The sequence below is a fragment of the Catharus ustulatus genome, chromosome 2, assembly GCF_009819885.2.
Source record: "Catharus ustulatus isolate bCatUst1 chromosome 2, bCatUst1.pri.v2, whole genome shotgun sequence".
Lineage (NCBI taxonomy): Eukaryota > Metazoa > Chordata > Aves > Passeriformes > Turdidae > Catharus > Catharus ustulatus.
In genome coordinates this window covers 93,631,412-93,655,742 of record NC_046222.1, presented here as the reverse complement: position 1 = coordinate 93,655,742, position 24,331 = coordinate 93,631,412, and the positions used below count along the sequence as shown (strand labels likewise).

The 24,331-nt window shown below is 43.3% G+C and overlaps 1 protein-coding gene across 1 annotated transcript in view; it reads left to right on the top strand.

Moving 5' to 3' along the window:
* The first annotated feature begins 14,417 nt into the window (after nt 1-14,417).
* Nucleotides 14,418-24,331, top strand: part of AFF3 (AF4/FMR2 family member 3) — a 319,326-nt gene continuing 309,412 nt past the window's right edge. Inside the window, exon 1 of the mRNA XM_033052493.1 lies at nt 14,418-14,560. Coding sequence (XP_032908384.1) covers nt 14,508-14,560 — 53 coding nt within the window. The 5' untranslated portion in view covers nt 14,418-14,507. The remainder of the gene's footprint in view (nt 14,561-24,331) is intronic.

Sequence of the window (24,331 nt, the reverse complement as noted above, 5' to 3'; positions counted from 1 at the left end):
ATTGGTGTCTTGCCTTCTCTTATTTTGCAAATTCTTGACAATTAAGAAAAATTAATCCTGTTAGGCACAAACCAAGAGGGAGAACCCTGTGCACTTGTATGGTAGAGGACAGCTTCTGCTTAGCAGATGTAGGTTAGTGTCAGAGGATGACTGGTGACAGTAGATGCACAACGGGGAGAGGGATGGGGTGTACATGTATACCTGAGAGGGGGTATCAACCCAAAAATATGGGTAATCTGCCAGGTAATTTACAGGGCCCCTTTCTGACACCCCTGAGAAGGTCTCCCAGGAGATCTGGCCCTTTCATCCTGTTTCTGCAACCTCTGGAAACACCATCCAGAGGATGGTCGGGTGGGGCACTCTCTCCTCGAGGCCTTATGGACAAATCCATCCTTCTTTGCACTTCATCTGGCTTGCAAGATAAAGCTAACTCTGCATTGTGCCATGGAGCCAGCTCCATTACTTGTGATAGAATCCATGCTAGGGGAATGCTCTGTGGGGGTGAATATCATCATATTTGAAAAGATGACTTCACAATTGCATGATTCTAGAAAAAAAAGGACAGTGTCAATGTCCCAGCTTTGAGCTAGCAGAGTTTTATCATTAATTTTTGGAGTAAAAAAAAGTGAATCTATCAGGAGAAGCATAATAATGCAAAATCAGTCTGCAGAAGCACAGAGGCACAAAAGAAAGTGCAACATCCTCCTCTGAATGTAGCCTTAGCTTATATGGTTAAATAAAGGTGGATGTGGTGGTACAACACATCTATGTGTCGTGCTGTGGTTTCATTTATTTAGGAAGACAGGGCTGGAGGAGCTGTCTGGGTCATTATCTGCAGTGCTCTGCAATTGCATACAGCCCTGTATATGTTTATGTACATCCCTGTGCACGGGAAGCATAAAATCTGCACACCTGCAATGTAACCTGCATTTAGAGAAACATTTTCTGTCTGCTAGGAAAGAGAGGCTCTAGTCTAACCAGACAACAAAACTTTTGCATTTAGTAATAAACCTGACAAACTGATTTATGGCTGTTTTTCTTGCTGTGATTTGTTGACAGATTGTTCTTTATGCAAAAATTACCAAGGTTTAAATCTGTATCATATGGCCTCTAATTCAACTGACAATATGTTACCAATTAAATTCCGCTTAAGCTATCATCAACTAGCAAACCACAGACTGTGTTAAAGAGAATGACAGTCAGATAGCCAGTAAAATAATTTGTGTCATTATTCTGAAGGCTGGCCTATAAAGGAGGGACATTAAGAAACTATATGAAAGAGAAAAAGATTTTTTTTTGTAGTGAAAATGAAACTGCTGCTGTTTTTTTAAATTTAATGCATCTCCTGTTGGAGAAAATGAGATGGGATTCCTGTCCTTGGCATCCCATACTGCTCGCTCATGCAGGAGGAGACGCACAGCAGGGTCAGTGGTTAGTGGGAGGAGTATTAATGAAACTTTACTATTTGCCCTTTAATTTGATCTTCAATTACTCTTTGGCTGAATTCTGGCCCTTGCTCTCCAGTATTGTTGTTATTTGTAGGAAGACAATGCATTTTCTGCCAGCAAAAGTGTGGAATCCTGAGGTAAAAAAAGGTGTTCCTAAATGAGTACAATTTCCACAAGCAAATTTCTCCTTCGCCAAGGTGAAAAAAGGACTCAGCACACACAATGACATTGAACATCATAAAGAAGAGTGCAGGTCCTCCCTCCCAGTGCTGATTTTGGCAGCACACAGAACTGGGTAGGTCACTGATAACCTTCCTTTGTAAATTCACATAGGCAACCTCATCTGAGAAAGGCATTTCAAATGTTGCTGTGAGATAAAAGCTGCTACACATTAAGGTCTGTGAGAACTAAAAAACAAAACCAAGCCAGAAGTGCTTTTCTGAGCAGCCATTAGCTGGATTTTTTCCAGGACAGGTGAGAACTTCCTGAGAGCCAGAGCTGTGCAGTGCGAAGCAGGCTGAGGTTTGCTTGGGAGTGGAGGTGCCCTGATTTGCTTTCTTGGCTTAAATACCGTAGTGCCAAAGCCCAGGGTTTAAACAGTATGGTGGGAGCTTGTCTGTAAATGCTGCATTGTACAGAGCTTCCTGCTGTGGGTATTATCTACCTCCTTATCTCAGCTTTAATGTTGCAGTTGAGTATTAAGTGTATGTGTGCTCCAGAGAATGAGTAGTAATCTTTGTTTAGAAAATAGAGCCTATCAGTATTAACCCTAGTGAATTGAAATTTTACTCCTTTCCCCACTATATCATATTGCAGTCATTATTTACTTAAGAGCTTTTTAATGGTTTGCTGTCTTTACTGATGACTGCAGTGTCCTAGGCAGGGACTAGGATTTGGGGACTATGATTTCGGGATCTCATTGTGAGGTATCTCTAATGAATGCTGAACTCCCATCCATTTCTGTACGTTGCAATATAATAACATGAGCCAAAAAACCCCACTGAGAAGCAACTAAAATCATAACACTTTCAAAAATAAAAACATCTCTCTTACCGAAGATTACAATGTAAATCAGGCATCTATTATTTCTGTGTCAGTATAATAATTTAAAAGGAATTTGCACATGATAAGAGGCATCCTCTAAGGATGACAAATTAGGTATAATAAAACAGTTAGAAGAGAACATAAATAAGAAGGCATTTGGGGCAAATCTTCTTCTTCCTCTGCAGTCATACAAATAAACAGTTCTCTGCTTACAAAATGATAGCCAGTCCCTGAGGCTCTTACAGAGCTCATCAAGTTTCTTGTCCCAGCTGTCCTCCACAGAAAGGAAGGAGGGGAGCAGCAAAGTCTTTGGTCCTTGCCTTGCATCATGACTTAGTGGTCACAAATGCAAAGATGACACTGCTATCTCACACCTCTCCATAGTGAACAGCTGTGCTTGCTCTAAGGTAGCTGAGACAGAAAGACTCAGGGCAGAACAGACTGCCTCTCTAGCTCCTCTATAATGGTGACACATAAAACTGTAATGCCTGCATGCATATCGGTGAGGTCTTCACAAGTTCTTGTCTGTACAAGAAATGCAGGAATATTCTGGTGTAAACTTAATTGAACTCCTTCATGTGTGCCCTTACATGAGCTAAGAGTCAGTCCCTGTGCTACTCAATATCAACTCCTTCATTCTATCAGCATTGTCGGGATGTAATTTTTTTCCTAGTTTTTAATCTCGCCTGGGCATCTGTGTGGTGCTGGAGAAAAAGGCAGTCCTGCTACACAGGTGAACCTCTTGCTGACAGCTCTGCTATGGTACATTTGTCAGTGTTTTCTGCTGCTCTGCCATCTCGTTTGGATTTTTTTTCTGGCTTATTTTATAGCCTGCCCTGCAGAGCATGTGGGAATGCAGATCACTTCTGCTGAAATAGATAGTCATGAGGGATGTCACACCAGGAGCAAGGATAGCTTTCTTTTCTCCATTTGCTCTTTGAGAAGCTGACACTGCAGAAGCCCTGAGAGCCTCAGGTCTCTGCAGCCGTACTTTACCAAGTCTTGCCTCCAGATTTCCGTATCTGAACTGCAGGATGTGCAGGAGTAAGATCCAGGACCCTACTGTTCGGATTCCCTCCCACCTTCCAATTTCCCCTCCCACAGAGAAGCTCCACCTCGTTTACAGCAGAGAAAAGAGGAAAAGTCACCTCGCTTCAGTGCAGAGTATTTTATTATAAGCAAGAAGACAGGATGGAGAAGTCACAGACCATTTCCTCCAAAGAGCTGGGTGATCATGAGCAGCTGACGTAAGTCATGGTAGACTTTGTTGTAAATCAGCAGATCCTGGCCCTGGGGTTAGCCTTAATGGTCCCTCTGCTGACCTCTCTCAGCACAGCATGAGCCCGGCACAGCTCCTCACCTGGGCTCTGGGGAGGAATGTGTGCTTTGGAGTGCTGCTGCAGTGGGATATACAGCCCCAGTGGGAACCTCCCTCCTTGGCTGTGGCACTCCATGCAAGGGGCTCTGCATGTTGTAGCAGAGACTGCCGTGCTTCTTCCAACTCCAAGTCACCAAGCAGATGGAAGATCATGGCTTTTAATAAGCTGGGTTGGTAGTGGTCAGTATTACAGTTTAATTTGAATGTTTGGGAATACAAAACTGCCACCCCTCACTGTGATTACGGAGTAACGATATAAATTAGCAAAACTTCATTAATATCTTGCTGTCTTCCATCATAGCTTTTTTACTCCTTGCTTGATTTTTCTGATGAAACTAGATTTGTTCAGAGGCTCTCTGATACTGAATGCATATTTTAGACATAAAGAAGAGCAGGCTGCATGATACTTTGCAAGATTTCCATTCCAGCTCTACCAGCAAACAACAGAGATAACTGCTGCCTCCCAGTTTTCCATGCTCTGTTTCTTTCTGGGCCTGGTCCAACTTGTACTCAAGATAGTTCAGAAATTTTCACTGATTTTCATGGACTTTTGTTTTGTCCCTTTTAAGAAAAAGAAGACAATTTATACCAGAAATGCACACTTACCTGGTTGCACCTAAGCTGCATGTGGACATAGGAAGGACATAGGGAAAACACACTCTGCACCATGGAACAGTGGCACCATCTAGTCCCCAGCTGCTGTGTTTGACACATTTCCTAATTTCTGCAGTGATTTAGCATTAGAGTGGGTCCAGCTCATTGAAGCAAATTTATATGCAGGAGCACTATTTTAATCTTAGACTTAAAATAATTTTAATTAGTAATAGCTTCCTTTTCCAGTCTGTCAACATACCTCCACCTCTTGGCTTTTTAAGAAATAAGGTAAATACAGAAATAAAAGTATTAAATTATTACCAGGCAACCAGAGCAAGGAAAACATCAGAACTGTCAAACCTAGAAATGTGAAAAATGACCTAGGCTTTCCAATTCCGACCTGTCTCCTCAACACAACTCTACCTGGTTCCGTCTTATTTAAGACTTGCTAATTTGACTAAATATTGAAATGAAATAATGAAAATACTATAATAGACCACCTCATCCTTTATTCTTTCAGTCACTCAGGTGCCAGGTTTCTTTCTCAACCTGGAACTGCTAACAAATATCACCTTCATGACTTTGCCTGCGGTGTTTATCCTGCTGCTACTATAATTTTGCTTCCTCTTTGCAGGAGACAGCTGCTCTACATGGGTAGCTCTTCTGCAGCACGGTAAGGCATTATCGAAAAGCTTATTGCTGATGCTAATGGAGCTGGTCTAGCTGCTGACACAGAACATATGGCTTTACTGGATTTCAGTTCCAAAATGCTGACCCCCTCTTTCAGGAGGAAGGAGCATGGTGATCTGGAGGACGTGGCTCAGCCGCCTCCTCACTGTAGGAGACTGAGAGATGTATGGGCTCTTTCACCCCCCTTGGTTTGGAAGGCAAAGTTAGCATGCTTAGGCTTCCCTCATCCAATTTAAAGAAAATAAACCAAAAATCTTGTGTTCAGAAACCATCATGCTGGTACCAATAGGGTTAAAATTTCTCTAGCAGTGTGCCTTTTGGAGATTTGAAATTTTTTTGCTATTACTTGGATAAAATAATAATAAAGACATTCATTTTTCTTTTTCTAAGGCTGTACTCATTTAATGGCTAAACTTAAAAAGGGGATACTAGAAGCATCCTGAATACAGTTTAGAGAGTTTAAAACTCCAATTGCTTATAGCTTATGAAAAAAGTGTTGTAAACCAAATGGTCTCAGTGGGGTGATACATGGGCAAAATGTAAAATGACACATAATGAAATAAAGTAATTTTATTTGCAAACCTGTTTGGAAGGCTGGTACAGAATGTAACAATCAAGCAGAAGCAGTCTGGCATTTCTCTTGGTGTACTTTTGCAAAATTATGTGACCCAAGAAAGAAAACATTAAGATGTTCTGATTTCACCCTATAGGACAGAGAAATACACTTTGGTTAATGCTTACCATAATTCTATCTACTTGGCTCAGACAGTTATATTTTTATGAATCTTACGTTACTTTCTGTCACCCTCTAGGCAACAATATAGAGTTATTACAGTATAAAGGAAAATGCTTCCTGTTGAGCTTATACTTGAACAAGTCTTAACCAAGTGGAAGCTCTTAATAAAAGGATAAATATACTAAGGAATAAACAGGTAGAGTGAATAAAAAAGGAATGTAGGCTTTATGGATGCTCAGGTTGGTGGCATAGACCAGCGAAACACAGAAAACTCCAAGGTAAAGCCGACATGCTAAGCTACATCGGAAATCTGGGGGGTTAGAATTTTGTTAAGTGAATTTAGTGCTCATTAAGGGATTTGCGGTGTCAGCATTATAAAGCAAAGTCCTCTCTCACCCTCAGAATTGGAACAGCACAGTGCAGCAATATTAATTCCACGGCCGTTCCCTTCTTGGCCTTGCCAATAAAATTATTACCCAGGGACCCAATTGTTCGGCACTGCTCGGCGAGTGCCTCCTCACGAGAAATTGAGCTGAGATCACCGGCTCTTTTAATGTGGCAGACAGATTGTAGTGCACTGTGCCATGCCAGGCTTGAAACACAGACAGCTTCTGCCTTTAGTTTAAAGGAAAATATTGTGAATTACTCTTGTTGTTTTCTGTGTCTCCCTGAAATACCCACACAAATTGTTTCCTTCTGCTTTGTGTCTCTCACCATTTCCTCCTTTGTTCTCAGCCCAGTTATTTTGACTAGAAGTTTATTTCGCGCAGCATAGGAAATAGAGATCCACAAATACTAACCAGACATAGGAAAAAATATCACTGTGTAGGTTTTCAAATCAGTTGCGTGGAGCAGAGATCTACTGGTGCAGAAAACACTGATGAGGTTGAAAACACTGTACTTGCTCTCTCTGGTGGTTTGTTTTTTGTTTTTTTTTTCTCTCTTAGCTGAAAGTCAGCTAGATACAGTTTTCATTCCATGGAAACTCTTCATAATGAGTATACATTTATATTGCAAACCCTTATTCCCTGTGGCCCCATGTGGCTTTTTAAGACCAAATATAAAGCCTTCTTCAGCATTACCTTATCCCTTTGTCCAGACATCATTCAGAGCTACAGCTGATTTTCTAAATTATATCATAACGTAAGTAGATTTATTTTTCCTTTTCTGCAGATATAGTTTAATTTCCTTTTCCGATTTGCATGGGTGCACACTCATAAATTTTAAATATATTTAACCTCTTTTCAAAGAATCCTTTTAATTTCTCTAAGGTCCATGACCTTTAACTTTGATACACAACATTTTGTACATTAAAAACCCACAAAGACATCTAGAAATAATGCTTTGAACACCTTACTACCTTTCCAAAGGTCCTCTTTTTCCCTCATGAAACAAAACATTCCCCTGTATGGTGCTCCTGGCAGCCCCAGAAACAAGGGCTTCATCTGAGAGGCATTTGCTGATCACAGAGTTAATCAGTATCTAATTAAAGAGGGAAGATTGGATGGGCCACCCTGGATCCAAACAGGAATCTTGCAAGCCCAGGAACTGACCAGCACGTCTGGCTGCTAGAGGAAGGCGGAGAGCACATTTCCACATAGCAATGATTGGTTGACTTCCACCCATGGCAAGTCCTTTGTCACCTCCTGAGATGTTACCAGTGAGTCCCCCAGGCAGATCATTACCACTGTCATCTCTTGCTCCTCACCATTAGATGTCCCTTTCTAAGAGTAATTTCCCTGGGAAATCCACATCCACACCTGCCGGGTGATGATGCTGGGCTATTTCCTTGGCTCTAATAAACCTTTGCTGTGAAAGGCAGGGAGCAGAAAGCAAAGGACCTGCCCCCAAGCTAAGCATCTTTGCTTAGTTTTGAAGAAGAGTAAGCAGCAACCTCCAAGCCCAGTTTGTGTGACCTGTCTAGGACAGCCTGTTTCAGATGCCAGAGAAGATGACCAGGAGCCCACAGCTAGCCAGCCTGGGAATGTCATATTGGCTGTAAATCCATTCCCAGCTCATGCTCCATGGCAGGTCCTGGCTGCTGGTACACAACCCCAGCTCACAGCAGCACCTGAGATCCCCAGAAAGAACATACAAATCTCTGGGATTGTTCAGTGAGGACCACCTGCCTCCTCCTTGTTTTGGTTTGCAAGTGCAATTATCCCAAATATATCTGTTTGTGCGCACACACACACACACACACACACACATACATTTATGTCACTGTAATCTTTCTCAGATTTCTCAGTACTGGCACTGCTTAGGGCTTGCCTGTGAGGTGCAGGCAGTGGAACAAGCACAGCCTCTGGCACAGTGTGGAGGTAGGCAGGGATTGTGCTGTGCACCACTGCCTTTTGTCTCTAGCTTGTCTCTGTTCAACGAAGGCTGCCAGGCAGCAACCTCGGTCACACAGGATATTCTGAAAAGATGCAACCTTAAACTGATGCAGTCACTGAGAATTGTAATTATGGCATTTATTAAAGCCGTTTAGAAGGCACAAATGTAAGGCAAAAGGAAATAGGTAGTAATAGCTTAGCAGAATCTGACACCACTCACAAATTCATAAATCTTTGGAGGAAAGATGAGGGATAGGTTGATAACCTTTCTCTTTTGGGTGCAAGGGGCATTGTGTGCTGCCAGCAGTGGTGACCAGCTTGAGTGTCCATCCGCTGATCCCTCGGCCACTTTGTGAGATGGCCCCTGACATCTGTTGGGGGGTCACTGGCTGGCATGTGTAATTGGGAGCTGTCACTGGGGACACCCTCTCTGCTGCCCCCCTGCCCCCTGTGCCTGACCCCAACCTGCAGACCCCTCGATGGGCTCTGGTTTGGAGGGTAGCGTGTACCTGCCGTGCTCATTGCCAGCAGGTCGTGCCCTCCCCATCCCCACAAAGCCACCATCCAGCAAAAGGGCTTTGTTCAACCTGGACCCCAGGGAAGGCACTGGGTTCAGTCCTTTTGTTTCCAGGTTAAAAACTTGACCTTCCCCTCCCCTGAGCCTGAAACAGCCCTCACAGCACTTCTGTTCAGCAATTACATTTTCTTTTTAAATCTTTCTTTGGGGCTCAGGTGACAAAAAGACTTTGATAATATAAATAGGTCTCCAAACCTTTTGTGTGGGTAAAAAAACTGTAGGAAAGAGAAAAACAAGAGGGGAAAAAAAAATCTGTGTCTCTCTAATTGGCATAATTCCATCAGCCCTGGTTTATAATTTAAGATGGATCAATTCTGCAGCTGACATGATAGATGTTGTCATCAATACTTGGAAACAGCAATTTATATTTCTTTGTTTGGGGACACAGCCATCCACCTACCTCTGTGGGGGTATTATGTGTGAATCAAGAGCAATATGTGGCCTGTAGACTAAGACTTGACTTAGACTTCCAGCCATGCACCTTATTAAAATAATAAATATTTTCATTATCCAGAGAATCCATTATGGTTCTCTGTTTTAGCTATTGTTAACTAATAATTTGGATTAATTGCTAAGTTAAATCGTTAAAAATTAAATCCATACATTTTGCTTCTTTAAAAGAGTGATAGCTTGCAACCATTTGTGTATAATGCATGTTAAGTGGGAGAGTGATGAAATATGTTGTGTTAACTTAACTTTGACAGCATCTGTATCCATGCCATATTACACTCTGGTCTTATCAAATCTCAGAAGCTACAGTGTATAAATAGACTGTGATGATATTTACAGGAGAGAAATCATTCACAATATTTTTGGCATCTTTTGTAGTGACTAGAGAAGAGCCACCTAACGAATAACAATATACACTAATGCAATAAAGGGGTATGTAAGAGCATAGAATCAAGGAGCACTTAGACCTGCTAAGTCAGTTAAGGTTAGGCAGTGAGGTTAGTGATTAGGCATAAACACAAGTTTCATCCTAAGGAATTTCAAAGCAGATTGCAAGTTTAAATAAATAGGGAAGCACAATTCAGAGCTCATTTCTCTCTCTGCTGAAGCAATGCCAGCCATTGTGCTGGAACTTAGCACTGATTTAATGAAACATTATCTGGTTGAAGGCATATAGATACAGGGAGAAAGTAAAGTTATTTAGAGAGAAAAATTATTTCCAAACATACATTTTATTATGTTAAGAGTACTAAACTATGAACTGTGCAACTGCTCAAACTGCCATTTCCTGAGGTCAGTATGGGAAGAATAGTGACACTGGATAGGCTGTGATATACAGGTGGCTAGACTAGATAATCCAGTGGCTTTGCCTTTGCTGTAAACTGTGAGGTTATGAAAACCCACTACTACACTGAGAACTCTTTACACTTAGGGTATAAGTACCTGCAGTGGAACGCTGTATTTGAATTTAAATAGCAAACCTCTTATAAAGTATACTCATTAGACTACTTTAGAGACCCCTGGAAAAACAAAACACATCCTGAAGCACTGAGGGACTGATTCTGCAAAACTGGCTCTAATTTAAGATCCCTTGCCCCTGTGGAGCTGGTGCCCAGCAGAAATAGGTACTACTCAGAATGGTGATGAGATGCTAAAGCAAGACTAAATAATGCCTCTTGGCTTTTCATTCGTTTCTAGGCATTATGTAAACACTCACTGAGGAACCACATGCATCCTGTCACAGCCTATGGGCTTAGAGCAGTTACCAGAGCTGCCTGGGAGCACTGCCTTGCAGTGAGAGGTGGAAGTACATCACACACCAATAAATGTGTGACTGTGCTTGGTAACCCTCCCTTACCAAGCAATGCATCTATCTGCCCTCTGAAGGAATTGCTGATGGATTAGGCTGTTGGGAAAGAGCTGGCATGGATTTACTGAAGAGATGTGGTGAGGTGTAATAGCCCCCACTTTGTCCCTGAAACCACAAGATGTGACATGCACTGTCTAATCCCGGACCACGCAGTATGTACATGGCTGTGAGGCTGCCCCCAGCAGCCACTGAAATTCACAGGCGAAAAAGAGGTTCTGCCTGCATCCCACCACTCTGCATTGGTGTGTGGAAAGATGTAGACATTCTTGTTCCTGACACAAACCATGGTAATGCTAAAGCATTTCCTTCGCTGGCCACCTCCAGAAATTCCTCTCTTCTGTTCTTCGAAAGCATTCAGCTAAGGTCTTATGAGTTCGCTGGGAATTAATTTCTTGCTGGGAAAGAAAGAAAGGTAGATCATGCCAAAGAGATACTATGGCGGTATTTTGCGTACAGGATGTTGACTAAGAATGTAGTATTTCTCACCTCCCCCTTATTTTATGTTACATTAAAATTATCTTTACTCTTCTTCAAGCAGTTGCTATGCCACACTTAAGACAGAGAGTCTGAGAAGAGAGAAATGTCAACTTTTAAGATGATGTTCAGCTTTCCTGTTACAGGCAATCTTTATGTAACGGATTTGAATTACATATTGTTCCTAGGCCTTCAGCTCTTCTTACAAAGTCTGCTTGACTTGGCTTGCTTATCTTAATGAAGAGTGGTTAACAGAGGAAAGAGCACAATGAAGGGGCAAGTAATGTCTATATGAATCATGAAAAATACATGTATAACGAGCAGGATTAGATAGCACATGGCATATTTTTATTTATATAATGCTATGCTTTTATAAAAAGGCAGGTTTCCTTCCCTACAGGAGTTGAAAATATGTTGACAAGTCACACAGCAAGGGATGACAGGGGATTGCTGGTGGCTGAAGGAAAGCTGTGGGTTGCAACAGCCAGTGGAGAAGGACTTTCTTCAGTCACTATCCTGAAGTTCTTTTAAACAGTCTGTGTCAATTTACTGTATGTTATGGTTTCGATCATGGAACCCACTGGGGATGGATAGGACACTTCTAAATAAGAAAGCAGCAGGGGAGTTTTTACTGTTCAGTGGCTGGAAAGAGGGAAGGATTTGAATTAATAAGACACGGAGCACAGAAGATGTTCTAGCCACAGGGACCAACCAGTGTTACACTGAGGAGCCAGCAGAGGAGCCCGGCCAGGCACATCACAGAGGAAGCAAAATTAGGGGTGGAAGGTTAACCTGTAGGTGAGGTCTCACAGTTTCAAAAATACTACCAGGGTCAGAGGAAACATCGAGCACCTGGCAGATAGCCAAAGCAGTTGGGATTTTGAATTGACATTAATTTCAGTGCAATTAGTCTTGATGTTCTCTGCTCTGCATGAGAGGAGAATCACGGCCATGATGGGGAAGAAAAGAGCACTATGATAATGATACACATTCAAGAAATGTAAAAGAAAAATAATTTTTTATGTTAAAACATATTAAAAACATAAACCATACTGTCTATCATTATGTATTACTCTTTGGAATTTAATTCACTCAGTGCTGTTCATGCTGTTTGTTTACATTTTCTATTGATCTCAGTTTGGATGATGAATTTAGCCTACGGAGTTTTGCTTCCAAGTTTCCACACTTGAGTTACCACTTCTGAGCATTGCAGACCACCTTGCTCTTTACAGAATGACCTGGGGTAAATTCCAGCACTGATATAAGGGGGTCCCACTTCTAGTGATTTAGTTCATAAAGGCAGCCTAAGCCTGCCCTGCTGTATGTACCATTTCAGAGGTGATTTAAGCACTTCTGCAAATCACTGCTTAAGCTGGGTCTCGGGGAAAGAATCAGGGTCATGCTGCAACGGGGGTTGTACAACCTCCCTTAAAATAAGAAGAGTGAGGCAGCACAGGCTGTGGCTTGAAAAGGTCAGTGTAAATATGCTGCCCTTCACTCTTTCACACATAAGTAATGTATTTGTTGAGAATGTTACCTGCTTTCCAGGCTCAACCTTCTGGTGTGGTAAGTCTTACCCTAGGTGTCAGAAAACCTGTTTTCAGGTGGGTCTATGTGTCCATGAATATTGTATCAAGCCTGGCATCTGAACTGGCATGATTTTTTTTCCTTTTCATCTTCATTTGCTCTGATTAGGCAGGGGGGAGCCTTCCCAACCGGGACACATCCTTCTCCATCACCTGAGGAGACAGCTGTTACAGGAGCCGGCTCCCGTGTGTCACTCCGGGCTGAAGATGTGCCACATCCAGAGGGTCGGGGGACTTCTGGCAGTAGGAGGCAGCACCACCTTGGCTGTGCAAAGGAACAGAAGCAGCTGTGGAGTGGCTTGGGACTTGCAGATGACTTGCTGAAAGTGGCGTGCAGACTGTAAGGGGTTTTCAAACCTTTCCCTTGGAGTGTGCCTACGCTGCAGCCAAAGCTGCGTCGCAGCCTCTGCAAGGTTACCAGCCCTAAACTAAATCAGGCTAACTCAGGAACGAATAACACACAGCCACAAAACCAGATGAGACATAAATACTTGAGCCTGAGCAGTGCTCTGGGCTGCCAGGGTGTCATGCACGTCAGGGTGCCCTAGCCAGCTGCCAGCTGGGTTGGCTCGGTCTGCAAGAGCAGGGATCTCTCAGTGTGGGATCGCTCTGCAGATATTCGCGTTGGTGCTGTTGCGTGAGTATTCCCCTCTTTTCGTCACGGATTTTGCACATTTCTTCTCCCTGTCTGCGATGACATGGCACTTCTCTGGCAGCTACTCACTGCTTAGCTGAAAAGCCCAGTATTCTGGAAAGTATTTAATGTGTGTTAACCTCTCTTAATGTGATTCAGCAACTACAAATCAGAAGCGCCTGCCTCCCCTGGCCAGCCAGATAACACAGCCGGTGCCTCCCGCAGGCTGGATGGCAGCACAAGGCATCTCACTCGCTTTGGGTGGCAAGTGCTGATGATTGGTACTTTTATTTTTAACCAGAGATCACTCATTTTTAAAGGCTTCGTGCAATCCAGGGACCTTTAATTGGCTGTGGAGGTCTAGGTGTGGACATGAAAACTTGCACAGGTGCAGTTTATTACACATCTAAGGAGGAATTGGTGCAAAAAGGCCATAACCCAGCCCAACCCTTGGACTGCGGAGAGAGCCCCTGGGAGCACCCCAGGCTGCTGGCTCCAGCACAGAGACCCAGGGCCACGGCCCCACAGTAAATGTCACAATTTCTCCCCAGTGTTTCTCTGCCAAACATCGTGGTGCTTACCACGCGTGAGGTGCTGGTGAGCCGGGGTGCCGTGGTCCATCCCAGGGTACCTGGCCAGAAGGAGGGGAAAGCAAGAAGGGAAGAGGAAGAGGGGGAAAAATCCACCCCAAACGCAACTTCGGCGGGGCAAACCCCCCACCGGGGTGCAAGTTCCCAGCAAGTCCCCCTGTCGGCCGGGCTGCGCCCCCCCGCGCCGAGGGCGCTGCGCGGACGCGGGCGCTGCGTGCGCGGGGCGGGCGGGCGCCGCCTCGGCCGCGCTCCCGGCGGCGGGCGGGAGGCAGGCGGGGAGGGAGGAGGCGCGGGGGAGCGGGGCGGGAGCGGAGCGCGGCGGCGGCGGCCGAGCCGAGCCCAGCCGAGCCCAGCCGCGCCGCGCCGCTCGCACACGAGCGGTGGCACCGTGTGCTTTCCTTTGGGGGCAGGGTGCTCGCTTCTCTCCTAGGGGGAAGCGGGAGGAAGGTGGCCGTGGGGGTCCGTCCCCTCCCGCGCGTGTGCGGAGAGGGGCCGGCGGCGGCGCCGGGGGTGCTCCGCGCCCTCGCCCTGCCCGCGGTGCAGTTACGATGCGCCCCGGACGCCGTGCGGTTGCAGCGCGGCGGCGCTGACATCGCTCACCATGGACAGCTTCGACTTAGCTCTCCTTCAGGAGTGGGACCTGGACTCTCTATGGTGAGTGGTGCCTCCGCTTCCCCCAGGTGCGGGGACACAGGGGCTGCGGGGGATGTGCGGTAACTGGAGGGGGTGCGATAACTGGGGGATGTGCAGTAATTTGGAGTGGGTGTGCACTTACCTGGAGAGGTGCAGTAAATTTGGGGTGCGGTAATAGTGGGCGTGCAGTAAGGGGGGTGCATTGGCCCGAGGGTACAATAACTGGGGCAGCGGGTGCATTAGCAGAGGGTGCAGCCCAAAGAGGTGTCTCCTCTGCCACTTGCTCTCCCAGCATTGCTGGCTCGGTAGGGGCAGAGGGACGGGTACCCCCCTCCCCTGACCGCCAGGGTGGATCCGGGAGGTGAGTGTGGTGCTTGGCTGGAGGGGTCACCGGCACTCGTCCCTCCCCCATGTAATACCTTGTGCTCACCCAGCTCTGGTACCTCGGGTTGGACTCATCCCCCATCCTTCCTGCACACCCCTTTCACCCCCCACCCCCACCTTCGCTCCGCAACTCCCTCCCGGGCCGTCTTTATTGCGCCCCCTCCACTGCATGCCCTTGACCTCCCCCGGCGCACCCCCGTCCCTGCCCGCCCCGGCGGCGGGTGCGGGGCTGCCAGGGAGGAGGGGAAAACAATTTCTAGAAATGTCATTAGCGGCTGGAGGTGGGAAGCGCTGCCCTCCCCCCTGCACCACCCTCCCCAGGCTGCTGCCTCTGCCAAGTCCCGGAGTTTGCTGCGGGAGTCACGCTGCCCCCGGGCGGCCGCCGCTCCCCGCCGCTGGCCCCGGGTCGGCGGGCCCCCGCCGGCTGCAGCTGGGGTCCGCGGGGTGGGGAGCAAGAGCCCCGCGGTGTGCGGGCAGCGCTCCCGGGCCGCGCCGGGACCCGCGGGGCGATGCCGCGATGGGAGCCCGCGGCGGGACGCGGTCCCGGGCCCCCCCCGGTGGGATGCGAGCACGATGCCGCGATGGGAGCCCCCGGCTCGCAGCGCCCCCGGCTCGCAGTCCCCAGCGCGAACAGGCCCTGCCTGGGTGCGCTCCATCGCGGGTGCGCTCCGCGGAGCAGCGGCGGCACTGCGCGCCCCCCTGCCGGGGCTGGAGTGCGGGGAGCTGAGCTTACTTTTGCCTGGAATCAGTTACCGGTGTGCTTTTTGTTTTAAACCGTGTGAGGTGATCCATGGCTTCTGTCAGTAGGGTGCGCGTTCGGCAGCACCGGTTTGTCTCCTCGCTGGCAGGTGTAGCGGAGGAAGCTGGACCAGCGGGTCGCGTTAGTTGAGCCGCTTCTCACAAAAGACCTCTGGATGATGAGAACAGCTTGTGCTGTATAATGTGGGCGCTTATAAATGCATACATTGATAACATCGAGCCCAATAAAACTTTTACATTGCTGTGGGAACTCTAAAGAGCATGTATAATACAAAATTAGTTATTACCCCATAAAAGTTTTTAATTATAGTGTTTCTGCCTGTGACACAAGTTAAGGTTATGTCCTCGTTTCAATTATAAATACCAATATTCAGTTTATATCCAAACCATAACATTTATCTCTGGCCTGATTTTAAGTTTACAGTCCATATGCACAGTTTTACAATTAAATTACATGTTTTTTCTATTAAACAAGAGGGGGAGAAATAATACTTTTACACATTTGAATGCTTTTCCCTTTCTCCTTGAATGAAGACAGACTTTGGGCAAATTTTCTTTTTCAGCAAAAGTGGACTGTCCATTACTCTGTTCTCTGAGCTGGCTATTTGAGTTAACAATGATTTGAAAAGCTAACAATGTAACTCTGGGACACTAAGGATCCAGGCTGAATCTGGCCACTGCTTCTTCTCATAACCTTTTTAGCACACTTCTTGGCTGTTGTGGAGTCACTTTCAAATGACAGTGGTTGCCATAAGACTCCTGTATGGGTCCAGAAAGACATCAACTGTTTTCCAGCTAAATTACCTGCTTTAAAATATCTGTATTTGCATTACTTGCAATCTTGTGGTTTCATAGCTCTTGTTACTTGTTTTCCTCTATGGCTGTTGCAGTTTAGAAGGTGAGCTCATCAGAAGGGCTCCAAAAAGCACATTAAGAGTCATTACATAGTGGCAGGCCTGCATTCATTGCTAAACTTTTACCCCTTTGTAGGGGTTGAACTCCGTGGATGCCCACAGCAGTGCCTAGTGAGGGGAGCAAGGGGGTTGCTGTTGTGTTTCCAAGTCCTTCTGGGGCACTAGGTTTTGCCACCAGCTTTATCTTGTAGTATCAGATCATGGGCTGAAAGTTCATCATGAAGCAGCTGTTTGACAAGTGGTTTGGAATAGTCAGTTTTGAAAAGTCATACAAACAGCAATAAATAAAAGCTTATTTTGGCTTAGTGAAAGCTGTTGTGAAGGTCAGTGGTGCCTTGGGGCCCTGGGTCATTCTCCCCTTTGCAGGGGAGATACTCTCAAGAAACCTGGTCTGAATTCTGTGCTAAACTGACCAGAACAAAACTGGTATGGTAATGTTCAGCTATGAAGACTTATGAGAATGCCTTCAAAGATGTGCAGTTGTTGCCAAAAAGGGAAATGAAATACACCACATAGATAGGAAGTACTTCATGGCAAAGAGCAACACTTAAAGAGACTTAATTTTCTCTGCAGCAAGAATGAATGTTGTCCTTTATTCTTTTGAATGTAGCCATAATGGCAATTTGTGCACTTAATTTATGACTGAAAATCCACTTTTTGAAGTATTTGGTGAACATTTTGCTTAGAAGCGCAGTAATTAAATATTAATGTGCTGTTCTAAAATGGGTTTTTTATTATTTTGTTTGAGATGTTCTTGGAAAATCAAAAGGAGTTTTCAAATGAACAGAGGCATGCTGATCAATTTTCATTGATTGTTGCTATTATACTATTAATGAGTTTTCTTTCTAATTAATACATGCTTTGTCTTTTGCTTTGCTGTAACACAGAAAATGTAATGATATATCATATAGTGACTATAATACAGTATTTAGCTAGTAAACTGCAATGGTAGAATATTGTAAGCTATTTTCTACTAAACAGTAGTTTTTCCAGGTTGTATGGATGCCAATAACACTTCTGCTTTCCAGAAAACTACTCTAATTCAAATAGTGAAAGCTGAGCACAAACTCCAACAGGAATTTTAAGAAAACATACCAATCTGTGGCGTAAACAAAACTTGTGCCCATTTGGTAAGCTTTTTCTGGAACATTTTAGGATGGTCAGCCCAGCTGAACTCAAGGTGGTTTTACTGCTGGCCAACAGAGTTATCCTGAACAGAGGGCACTGACGACTTCAAACCACAGCCCTGACTCCTTTTTTTCTTTCTCCGTGCATTTGTGTGGTTCATGTACAGTTTTACTTGTTCAGACCCAAGGATGTGGAATCCCCAGTTTGTTACAGGCTTGCATTTGTTTACACTGGACAAAAAGAGATGGAAAATCTCAGTTGGAGGTGTTTTATATGCCTGGGGTACATCAGTAAACGTACTATACATGATGGAAAGCAGCAAATGAACAGACCAAAGGACCTAATCAGAGTGCCCAGACTAGTTCTGCATTACAGGCATTTGTTTTGCTATTTGCTTTATTTAACAAATCAAGATCAAAATTCAGCCAGGCCCTTAAATCTATGCTTAGGTTTAGGCACAGCAGTAGCCCCAGTGAAGACCAGTTAGCAAAGGCTGTCCTCACATGCTGATGTAAGATACATGCATAGGCAGAGTTGTTCCCCATTCATTAAAAGCAATTAGCAGATTTATTAAAGCACTTACTGTGTTGTACCAAACAAGAAAATAATTTTGAATATAAGATGTTTTTTAGCCACAAACAAAACAGTGTTTGTTTAGGTAAAATAAGCCAAGTATGTAATTGGTTTATTTGGTAGTTACCTGATACTTCTGTGTGTTAACATCAGTTTTGTAGGGGTTGGATAGTCCTGTAAAAAATGTATAGCTGTATAGCTTCCAAGCTAAGATCAATATCAAATGCCACAGTATAAGATGGCCCAGTGTGTTTTACAGACCTTGTACTGAATTATTAGTTCATTTGCTATCTTTGGGTCTGTTCCTGCTCCATTTGAAGTCAATGAGAGTTTTGTTTGGAAGTTGCTATTAACAAAAAGTGGTCAGACATCCAGCAGTCTTATAAATGAACCTTTTGTAACTTCTTGATTCCAGGTTGCCTGGCTTTCAGTCTCTACATTTTATATTTGTGTAAGGCAAGATTTTTTTTCTTACATTGCATGGTGTTTACTGGAGACAGTTTTAGAAAGCTAATTCTGTGCATATTTATTCAAAGTAGAAGATCACATTGTTTATTTTCAGATGACAGTAAGCAGCTACTTCGAGGTGAGAGGAGTCATTCTCTCAGTATGGTAACAGGCTGGACCAGCTTGACCTTTTAATAGAAAATGCTCAGCGATAATACTTCTGTCTCACAAAAGCAAAAAAAACCCCAAAACCAAAAATTATGTTAGTGTGTTATCTCGCATCTTCTTTACAACTCTACTCTAGCCGGTGTCTTGGACTTTGCCCCTTTTTTCTTTCTTTTTAGCTCTTGCCCCTTTTCAACCAATAATGCTTGAAATAATCTTTGTCTCTTTTTTCTCTCTGTGTGGTGTTTCCTATTCTCCCTTCCTCCCAGCTTAAACTCACAGTTTCCACCTGTCCCTCATTGGAGATCCCATCTAAAAATTTGCTCTTTCTGTGATGATTATAAGTTGTGAGCAAACAATAGACAAGTAATAACTATGGATTGTTCCCTTCTCCTGCTTTCACAGCATGTTCTCTCTTCTTGATGCCTGTTTTTTAGGCTGGAAGCCTTTGGGTCAGGATCTGCTTTTATTGTTCGAGTTTTTTTTTTTCTTAGAGCCCTGAACAAATTGTATGTGCTAAAACATTATAAATAAAAAGAAGAGCAAGCTTTTCATGGTCGAAATACTTTATAAACATCAGCTAAATAATAATATTTTAAAAACATGTCTGTTGTGCTGTGTGAGTGCTCATTTGCTGAATGTAATATACCACATCCTCCTCATTTGAGTCTCCACTGAGTCCAGAGGCTTTGCCAGTTTACATCAGATGAGAATCTGGACTATTATCTCTAATTGATAGTACTTAGTACTTTTTCCTTTTTTAAAAAGAATAATTAGTTTTTAAGCTTGTGATTTGTTTTTGTCTAATAAGTAAAATTCTGTTACACCAGTAGGACAATGGTTGTGCTTTTATCTATCTCCCTGAGGACTGTTTGAGTACCCAAGCCCGATTGTGTGATGCAAGAGATGAACAGCCCTTCGGGCTTTCATTCTGACACTCAGACCTGTAGATTTGTCCTCTGGGAATCTATTCATCAGAAGTTGAGACAAAACCCTTACTAGGTTATTGGAGAAGGGTTCAGGAGAGAGCATGAGGTGTATGCAGCGTTTCCCATTCCCAATATTCTTTGTGAATATTTGGAGGAAAATATCAGGTTTCTTAAAACTAGGGGACGAGAAATACAGGCAATTAAAAAAAACAGCATTCCAAAAAACACTGGCTGTAGGAACATCTTGTCATCCATATATTAGCAATAGTTTCATATTCTACTTCATAACACTGTCATTAAAGGAAGCAACTGTTTAATTACAGGGGTTTCTAACTTCATACAACAAATTAATCCATTTGCTTCATATTTATGACTAGAAAATGAAAAAGCATGAATAAAAAGAGAGATACCTTACAGTCTGGTTTTAACTTTTTTAACAATAGGAGTAATAGAGTAAAATCTGTAGAAATGAAGGAAAACTGACATTCCATACAAGTAGAAATCAGGGAGGTTAAGTTCTATGTGACATGTTGTCTCATCTTACAGACTGATCAGGTTTTAACTGTGAAGTGGCCCCGTCACAAAACGACATTTCAAAAGGATGGTATTTTCTAGGAAACCTATAGAAACTTGCTTTGTATATGGCTGGTTAGCTGTAAGGCTAATTCCAGGGGAAAACCACAAGTTCTTTGGGAAAAACTGGAAGTAGGAAAAGGGAAAACTGTAATTAAACTTTGTTGGTTTTGAACAGAACTAGCTCTTCGTAAACCCTGCCCTGCTGGGGAGTGGATTTCCCATTTTGGTGCTGCTGCTGGGGACTGGTTTTGCTGTCTGACTGCTCCCAGGGAGCCCACTGGTCCCTGCTCTGGCCAAATCCGTTGGATTCACATAATTAGCAGTAGGGCCACTCTTCTGTCTCTTAAAAATCAGTATTAAGACATTGGTTATACTTGCTGGTTCTGCCTAAGGTCCCTGGAGAGCAAATAATGGATACTTACAGTTGAATACTCAGGTAATACTCTACATAATTTCTGAATAATTTGTGGGTAACTATAAATTTATACTTAGGAGAAAGAGTGAATGAACTGTAGTGACAGTTAAATGAACATAATGACAATTATTAATATTCTGTGCTAAACCTTTTCTGTATCTTTTCAAAGGTAAAAATGCATAACTTGTGTTCTTCTCTTACATCTTGATAGCTTAACTTTCCTAGTACCTTAAGCAAACAAAAAGTAGTGTTAGTGACTTAAGAGCACTGCATTTTATCCTCTTAGGAAGATTTAAACCTGAATGCATGTACCAAGGACCTGGTTACAAATGTATCTTGGGAAATATGACAGTAGGAATGCAATTTAAACTTAGCCTCAGAGACCCTTTATGTATTTCTTAAAAAATAAATTAGTTCCAATGCAGCAGTGGTGGTCTCAGCAGGCAGGAAACACTTAAAATTATGCAGAAGGGACCAGAAATCTTTGCTAAGAAGCTTTTTGTTGCTATGTTTTGTTTCTCAATAAAGATGATCCACAACTGTAAGTACTTAAAACTAAAAACAAGAGGGTTGTATCTGACAAAGCTGCACAACTTCTTAATGTAACCCAGTCATTCTGTGTGGTTGTTTGCACATGTTTGGGACCAGAGAAAGAGCCCTTTGTGGCTCAGCCTGGTTTGACTACATGGCAGGAGTGTACAAACAGGAGATGAAGGTAGTGTCTTCTTACACTGAGTATGTTTTGATTGCTTTGAGCGGTGCTCACTTCTTACTGCACATATAACTTTTGAAATCTGTTAGGGAGAAACTTGGCTTCTCTGGCTCACGCATTGCCATGATGGTGCAGTCTAGATGTCAGGTATTATGATGACCTATGGTGGTAAGCAAAATACAAATATCACAGACAGATGGATCAGAAGAAAAAAGGTTTGGTGAAGGATGCAATTGCAGAGTTCAGATTCAAAAGCCATCCCAGCAGTGGTCTCTCCAACCATCCATCTCCCTGTTTCTATCCTTGCCTTCTTTGTTTTGGTTACTGTGAAGGTTTTGGGGAGCCTGTACGCATGCATTGGTATTGGCAGATGTCCTAAACCTCCTCTGGAGGGATGTTAGCTTTTTTTCTGATGATCCTAGATGTTTCTACATCCTAGTGATGCACTAAGAGCAAATTGATTCCTTCTGCCATTGACTGCTTGTGATTGACAAGAAGGGTTCATCTCTCAGGTCTGTCAATTTTCAGAGAGAATGTTGTAACTTTAATGTTTTTGTGCTCCTTTGCTTTAGAATACCAAGTGCGGTAGATGGTTGTACCTCAGCCTAGAAAAAATTAACAGACTGAGTTGACAGAGACTCTGGAGAAGATAATTATATTGATATGCATCCCCTAGAAGACACTTTTTAATATTTTTTGTTTCTGACATAGGGAGGGAACTTGTCATGTCATCAACTGTTTTTAAAGGACAAAGTAACAATAAAAGTTAAGCATGCATTTGTTCATTTGTGCTTGGCAAAGAGAGTGTAACATTTTCTTCAGGATGATGACCTTGAATTAATGAAATGTCACCAGTTTAAAGAGTAAATTAATGTCACAATGTGCTTTATTTGTGGTTAGGCCTGAAGACTGTCAGGAATTTCTTAATACAAAAGGTGTTTGTGCGCTAGTCCATTTACCAAGGCTCCCCACAAGGAAACCACCATGATCCTGACTGATCTGAATTTGTGTCACCACATTGCCTTGGATGTTTGTGTAGATCAGCATGTTTGCAGCTTGTGGAGCTCAGCCTTTCAAAGTGTATCACAGAATCACAGAATGACCTGTGTGGGGTGGACCTTAAAGATCACTTGGTGCCAACCCCTTTGCCATGCGCAGGGACATCTTCCACTTGACGAGGCTGCTCAGAGTCCCATCCAGCCTGGCCTTGAACACTTCCAGGACAGGGAATCCACAGCTTCTCTGGGCAACCTGTACCTATGTCTCAGCAGTGTCTTTACCTTCACAGTAAAGAATTTCTTCCTAATATCTAATCTAAACCCTCTTTCAGTTTGAAGCTGCTCCTCCTTGTCCTGTCACTACATGCCCTTCTAATAAGACTCTTCCCCAGCTTTCTTATCAGCCCTCTTTTGGTCCTGGGAGGTGTTAAAAAATCTTCTCCAAGACTTCTCATTTGCTTTTTCTAGGAGTGAATCCCATTCAGAACCCAGTCACTCTCTAACATAAAAGGGGCGAGGATTTTAGTTTGGTTTGGTTGTGGTTTTTGGTAACTACCACTGGCTATGAAAATCTGTACCAAACCCATAACATTGGTAGCAAAAATGTACATATTACCAACCTCTGTGATAATGTGTACCCGATGATGTATCCCTGACCATGTAGTGCAGATGATTCTGCAACATCTGAGGTGAAATGGTGTTGAGATAACCCCAGCAAAGGAAAGCACAGATAAGTGCTTTTGCTGCCGGAGCTGAACCAGCTTTTGTAGATCCAAGCAAACTGTCTCTTTATGGCACTCTTCAAGGCTTCACACTTCACAAGACCTTGCCAACTTGGGTGCATGGCTGTGTGAACATGATTACATAGCCAGTGGTATAAATGCAACCCTTTTTTTGTTGTTGTTCTTAGAAGTATATAAGTAGCAGTATCTTGAACTAATTACAGCTGATGTAAAGCACATTTAAGGAAACCCATTAGCAAAGAATTAGAACTAGAGCAGATTAGCTATTCTTTAATGGCCTTGACTGTAGATCTTTTGATGCCTTGGTAGCTTTTCTAACACTCATTGCTCATCTGTCTTTATTCAATGACTGAGAAGCTTCTTTCAAGTCACAGTCTGGTTCTAATGTGAAAAATTTGCTGTTTTCTGCTGAAAAATTTATTACCTGGAAAGGTAAATTCTGTGGAGTTCTGTAGTTTTTGTTGTTGAGATTTAAAGCATTTTGCTGCTCAGTGTGTCTCTATAATAGAATGAGCAATCCCTAATATGCTTCCTTGGAGTTATTAATTATTTACTTTCTTGAAATACAGATCCTAGACAATTTTACATGACTTCCCTTCGTACAGACTTTCTTGTCTCTCTCTTTATTTTTGTATGCTTTGCAAATGCCTATAAATTCATTTTCACTGAAAGGGGAAATAAGTAATTTAGATGATTGCAGCTGTTTCATAATTAATTAATTTCATTTTACAATAATCAAGTATTGCCCATCCATTGTTCTGTGTGCTTTTCTGAAGCATTAAGATTCACAATGTCAAAATAAGTTCCAGATGGAAGTGCATACTTGATAATCAGAGAAAAAAAAAATCTGGTTTTATCAAAAACCTGAAGAGTCCTGCCCTGATCTAAACAGAAAATACTATGTTTAAGCATATTTTTCAGGTTTTAAGCCATTGCTTTAGGAATTACTTGAAAGTCTCAATTTGAAAAGTTTTATAGGGTAATAAACGGAACTACAGAGTAAGAGGAATAGTGATGTATGACCATATATTAATTTGTTTCTCTAAATA